Below are 4,490 nucleotides of genomic sequence, written 5' to 3'. Positions count from 1 at the left end.
GACACGAGAAGAAACTTCTTCACTGGAAGGGTTCTCAAAGCCTGGCACAGGCTGCCCAGGGAGGTGGTTGAATCCCCCAGGCCTGGAGGTGTTTCAAGGAGGCAGAGATGTGATGCTGGGGGCTATGGTTTAGCAGCAGCCTTGGCAGAGTCAGAGAAGGGTTGGACTGGATGATCTGAAAGGGCTTTTCCAAACAAGATGGTTCTGTGATTCCATGACATTTTTTTTGCCCACTTCTCCAACACTGCTTTGCATTCTGAGAGCAAAGTGTGAGGATGTGACAGCTGTGGGAACTACTGCACCTTCACAGAGATGCTGCTGGGGTGAGCCTTTTGCAGGGGCTCCAGATGTGCTGGAACCCCTGCAGGTCAGTCCTGCTTCAGCAGTGCTCACCATACCACCAGCATGGGCTGGGCACAGGAAGGCAGCCCCAGCCTGAGAGGCCACGTGGGAATGGGAGGGCCAAAGGCTGTGCTGGGACCACACTTCCCAGCCCCACATATCCCAGCACAAGCCTCCCCCCAGGCCTGTACTTGCTCACAGGAGCTTCTCCTTTGGGTGTGAACCATTTAGGCTCTGTTGTGTCCTGTTCTGGGCCCCTCAGTTCAAGAAAGATGTTGAGTTGCTCAAACGTGTCCAGAGAAGGGAAACAAAGCTGGGGAGGGGTCTGGAGCACAGCCCTGTGAGGAGAGGCTGAGGGAGCTGGGGGTGTTCAGCCTGGAGAAGAGGAGGCTCAGGGCAGACCTCATTGCTCTCTACAACTCCCTGAAGGGAGGCTGTAGCCAGGTGGGGGGTGGTCTCCTCTCCCAGGCACCAGTGACAGGAGGAGAGGACACAGTCTCAAGCTGCACCAGGGGAGGTTTGTGCAGGGTGTGAGGAAGAAATTCTTCCCAGACAGAGAGATTGGCCCTTGGAATGTGCTGCCCAGAAAGGTGGTGGAGTCACTGTTCCTGGAAGTGTTTCAAATAAGCCTGGAGGAGGCACTCAGTGCCATGGTTTAGTTGATCAGGTGGTGTGGGGTGATAGGTTGGACTTGATGATCTCAAAGTTCTTTTCCAACCTGGTGAATTCTGTGATTCTGTGATCAGCATTCAAGATCTGGGTGGTGCCTGTGAAGGAAGCATTTATTCCTGTACAGTGAAATCCTTCTGTTTCCATACAAACCCCACCTGTGGTGAGAAACAGAGAGCAAGGGAAAAAAAATCCACCAGTAAATCTCTATTTAAACATCACCAAAACGTGGCCAGGAGGGGGGTGTCCCAGCCCCTCACCAGATACCACGTGTGGCAGAGGAGTGCCAGCAGGATGACCTTGCTGGGGAGGGTAGAGGGCCCTGGAGCCATGCTGGTGCCATCCACCCTGCACTTGTCTTCGCTTGCCAGCTCAGGTGGCAGTGCACAGCCTGCCAGGTCCCCTGGCTGGAGAGCATCCAGAGGCAGGGAGCTGTTAGGGGCCATGAAGGCACAGTGCAGCCCTCGGACGGCTGCCCGGCGCCTCGCCGTCCCCCGCCAGAACCACAGCATCCTGCAGTCACACCTCCAGGGGTTGTGGGCCAGCAGGACGTGCTTCAGCCTGGGCAGCTCTGCCAGCAGCCCCGCGGGCAGGGAGCTCAGGTTGTTCCTGCCCAGGTGAAGGAAGTGCAGGTGGTGTAAGTCCAGGAAAGCAGAGCCCGAGATGGAGGAGATCTGGTTGTTGTTCAGGTACAGGCTTCTCAAGCTCGGCAGGTGCCTGAAGGCACAGCCCACGGCGCTGATCCTGTTGGCTTCCAGGTGCATGGTCCTGAGCTGGATCAAGCCCTCGAAAAGCTGATTAGGCAAATCTGCCACGAAGTTGTGGCCTAAATTTAACACTCCCAGCCTGAGCAGCTTGCTGAAAGCGCCGCTTTGGATGATCCAGATCCGGTTCTTCCTCAGATTCAGATCGTAGAGGGCCCCCAGGTCCTTCAGGGAGTCTCTGCCGATGGCTTCTATGTGGTTGGCCTCCAGGGACAGCCTGGTGAGGCTGGAGAGGTTGTGGAAGGCCTGGGGGACGTAGCGCATGTTGTTGGAGGCCAGGTCGAGCCTCTCCAGGGAGGGCAGGTGGGAAAAGAGCAGAGGGTGGACTTCGAAGATGTTGCAGTGGGACAGGTCCAGGCTGATGAGGTTTAGGAGCCCCCTGAAGGTGTTGGCATGCAGGTGGGTGAGACGTGAGTTCCTGCTGAGGTGCAGCTCTCGCAGCCTGCCCAGAGCCTGGAAGGTGCCTGGGGACAGGAAGGTCAGGTTGTTGCCGTCCAGCCAGAGGCTGTGGAGGGAGCTCAGGTTTTGGAAGGTGCCGGCGCCGAGGATCCGCAGGTAGTTGTTGGAGAGGTTGAGAGAGGTGGTGGAGGCTGCGATTCGCGCAGGGAACGCTCTCAGCCCGGCCCTGTTGCAGCGGATGACCTCCTGGGGAGCACAGCTGCACATGCTGGGGCAGGAGGCGGACAGGTTGGGGCTCAGCCCAGCCTCCGCTGCACAGGTGAACGCAAAGGTAAAAAGAAAGAACATGATCAGCACCCGGCGGGGAGGAGAGGAGGAGGCGAGGAAAAGAGGCTGTACCTTGTGGCGAGGCGAGCTGCCGGCATGGCAGGACTCTGGGTGCGCGCCGAGAGGGACTCCGCCGGCTCTGCCCGCAGCACGCCCGCGGGGCACCCAGGCTTCGGGCACGGCAAAGCCGATTAGGGGCCGCCGGCTCTGCCGGGATTTGCAGAGAGCTTGGGACAGCTCCCGGCTGAGCGCAGCTCCGCAGCTCCCCGAACCAACGAAAGGAGGTCAGAGCCAGGTGTGGGTCAGGCTCTTCTACCCAGCAACAAGTGATAGGGTGAGAGGAAATGACCTCAGGCTGCTCCAGAGGAGGTTCATGTTGGAGATGATCCTTGAGGTCCCTTCCAACCCTAACAATTCTATGGTTCTACTGAGGGACTTTTTAGGGTGGCAGGTGTCCTATCACTTCTCACTTGTGTGGTCACTTCTTGCCCCAGGTGCTGCCCATGCCATGTCCCCAGCTGCATGGCCATGCTGAGTCCCAGCCACAAGCCCCTGGGGAAAGGACTTGTTGATACTTCAGAGTTTCTGCATTTTGAATGTCAGTTGCTGCTGTGATTTCGGGGTTCTCTGTACAGAAAGCCTAAGTGACTCTCTTTTGACCCCCAGAAGTGAACTCATGGGGTGACCATGGGCTGGAGCATTTCTGTTATGGAGACAGCCTGAGAGAGTTGGGATTGTGCAGTCTGGAGAAGAGAAGGCTCCAAGGAGACCTTCTGGTGGGCTTCCAGGATCTGAAGGGGGCTCCAAGAAAGCTGGGGAGGAACTTTTGAGGGTGTCAGGGAGAGATAGGACTGGGGGGGATGGAGCAAAACTAGAAATGGGGAGATTCAGGCTGGATGTCAAGAAGAAGTTGTTCCCCATGAGGGTGGTGAGAGACTGGCACAGGTTGCCCAGGGAGGTGGTGGAAGCCTCATCCCTGGAGGTTTTTGCAGCCAGGCTGGATGTGGCTGTGAGCAACCTGCTGTAGTGTGAGGTGTCCCTGCCCATGGCAGGGGGTTGGAACTGGCTGAGCCTTGAGCTCCCTTCCAACCCTAACAGTTCTATGATTCTATTCTATGAAAGGGTTCCCAAAGCCTGGCACAGGCTGCCCAGGGAGGTGGTTGAATCCTCATCCCTGGAGGTGTTTCGGAGAGGCAGAGATGTGGTGCTGAGGGCCATGGTTTAGCAGCAGCCTTAGTGGAGTTAGAGACTGGTCAGACTGGCAGAGCTTCTCTTTTCCAAGCAAAAGGATCCCATGATTCTCTCATGCCCCCACAACGTTCAAGAGCAGCAGGTGACAAACTACGCCCAGGATGTGGCTGGGAGGAAGGAACTCCTGCTCCTGGCTTGGCCATTCTGCTCAGGGTCTGGAGGGCAGTTTGCTCAAAGCCCCTCGCCTCTGGGGGAGGCCTTTTGTACTTTTCTGCAGTTGGGGCTTCAGCAAAGGCAGCTGCACGTGGCAGGGCCACATGGGGATGGGGGCTGGCATCAAGGCTTCACATGTGGCAGGTGCCCTGGGGAAAGGATGGGGGCTGGCACCCTAGGGTGGTTGCCCTTGTGGCAGGTGCCCTGGGGATGGGATGGGGGCTGGCACCAGGGCTGCACACATGGCAGGTGCCCAGGGGAAAGGATGGAATTGAAGCTGGCACCCTGGGGTGGCTGCACTTGTGGCAGGTGCCCTGGGGCTGGGCTGTGGTCTGGATGCCAAGCAAGGCAGGGTGCTGGTTGAGCCCTGAGCACAGCACTGTCAATTGCTGGCTGCTTTGCAGCAAAATGGGAGAGAGCCAGGAGCTGTGCAAGCCTCCCACTCCCTGCCACCTGGGAGTGTGTGGGAGAGAGCTGTGTCCTGGGGGAGCTTCTGCTGGGTTAAGCTGACTGCAAGTGGTAAAAGCTGATCCCTGGGTGTGAAATGCAGAGCACCCCAAGGGCACACTGCCCTTCCCAGGGGGC

General features: G+C 58.0%; 1 protein-coding gene across 1 annotated transcript; it reads right to left on the bottom strand.

Annotated features, from left to right (window-relative positions):
- Positions 1–1,229: 1,229 nt before the first annotated feature.
- LOC128972548 (nyctalopin-like) lies at positions 1,230–2,522 on the bottom strand. The gene has a single exon (XM_054388587.1). The coding sequence runs from the start codon at positions 2,520–2,522 to the stop codon at positions 1,230–1,232; it is 1,293 nt and encodes a 430-aa protein (XP_054244562.1).
- Positions 2,523–4,490: the final 1,968 nt, after the last annotated feature.

The sequence above is a fragment of the Indicator indicator genome, chromosome 17, assembly GCF_027791375.1.
Source record: "Indicator indicator isolate 239-I01 chromosome 17, UM_Iind_1.1, whole genome shotgun sequence".
Lineage (NCBI taxonomy): Eukaryota > Metazoa > Chordata > Aves > Piciformes > Indicatoridae > Indicator > Indicator indicator.
Note: the sequence above shows the minus strand (reverse complement) of the source record. Positions and strands in the feature narration are given on the sequence as shown.

What these genes read in the sequence shown, in the direction of transcription:
- LOC128972548 (XM_054388587.1), bottom strand. Translation starts at nt 2,522, where the DNA reads ATGTTCTTTCTTTTTACCTTTGCGTTCACCTGTGCAGCGGAGGCTGGG.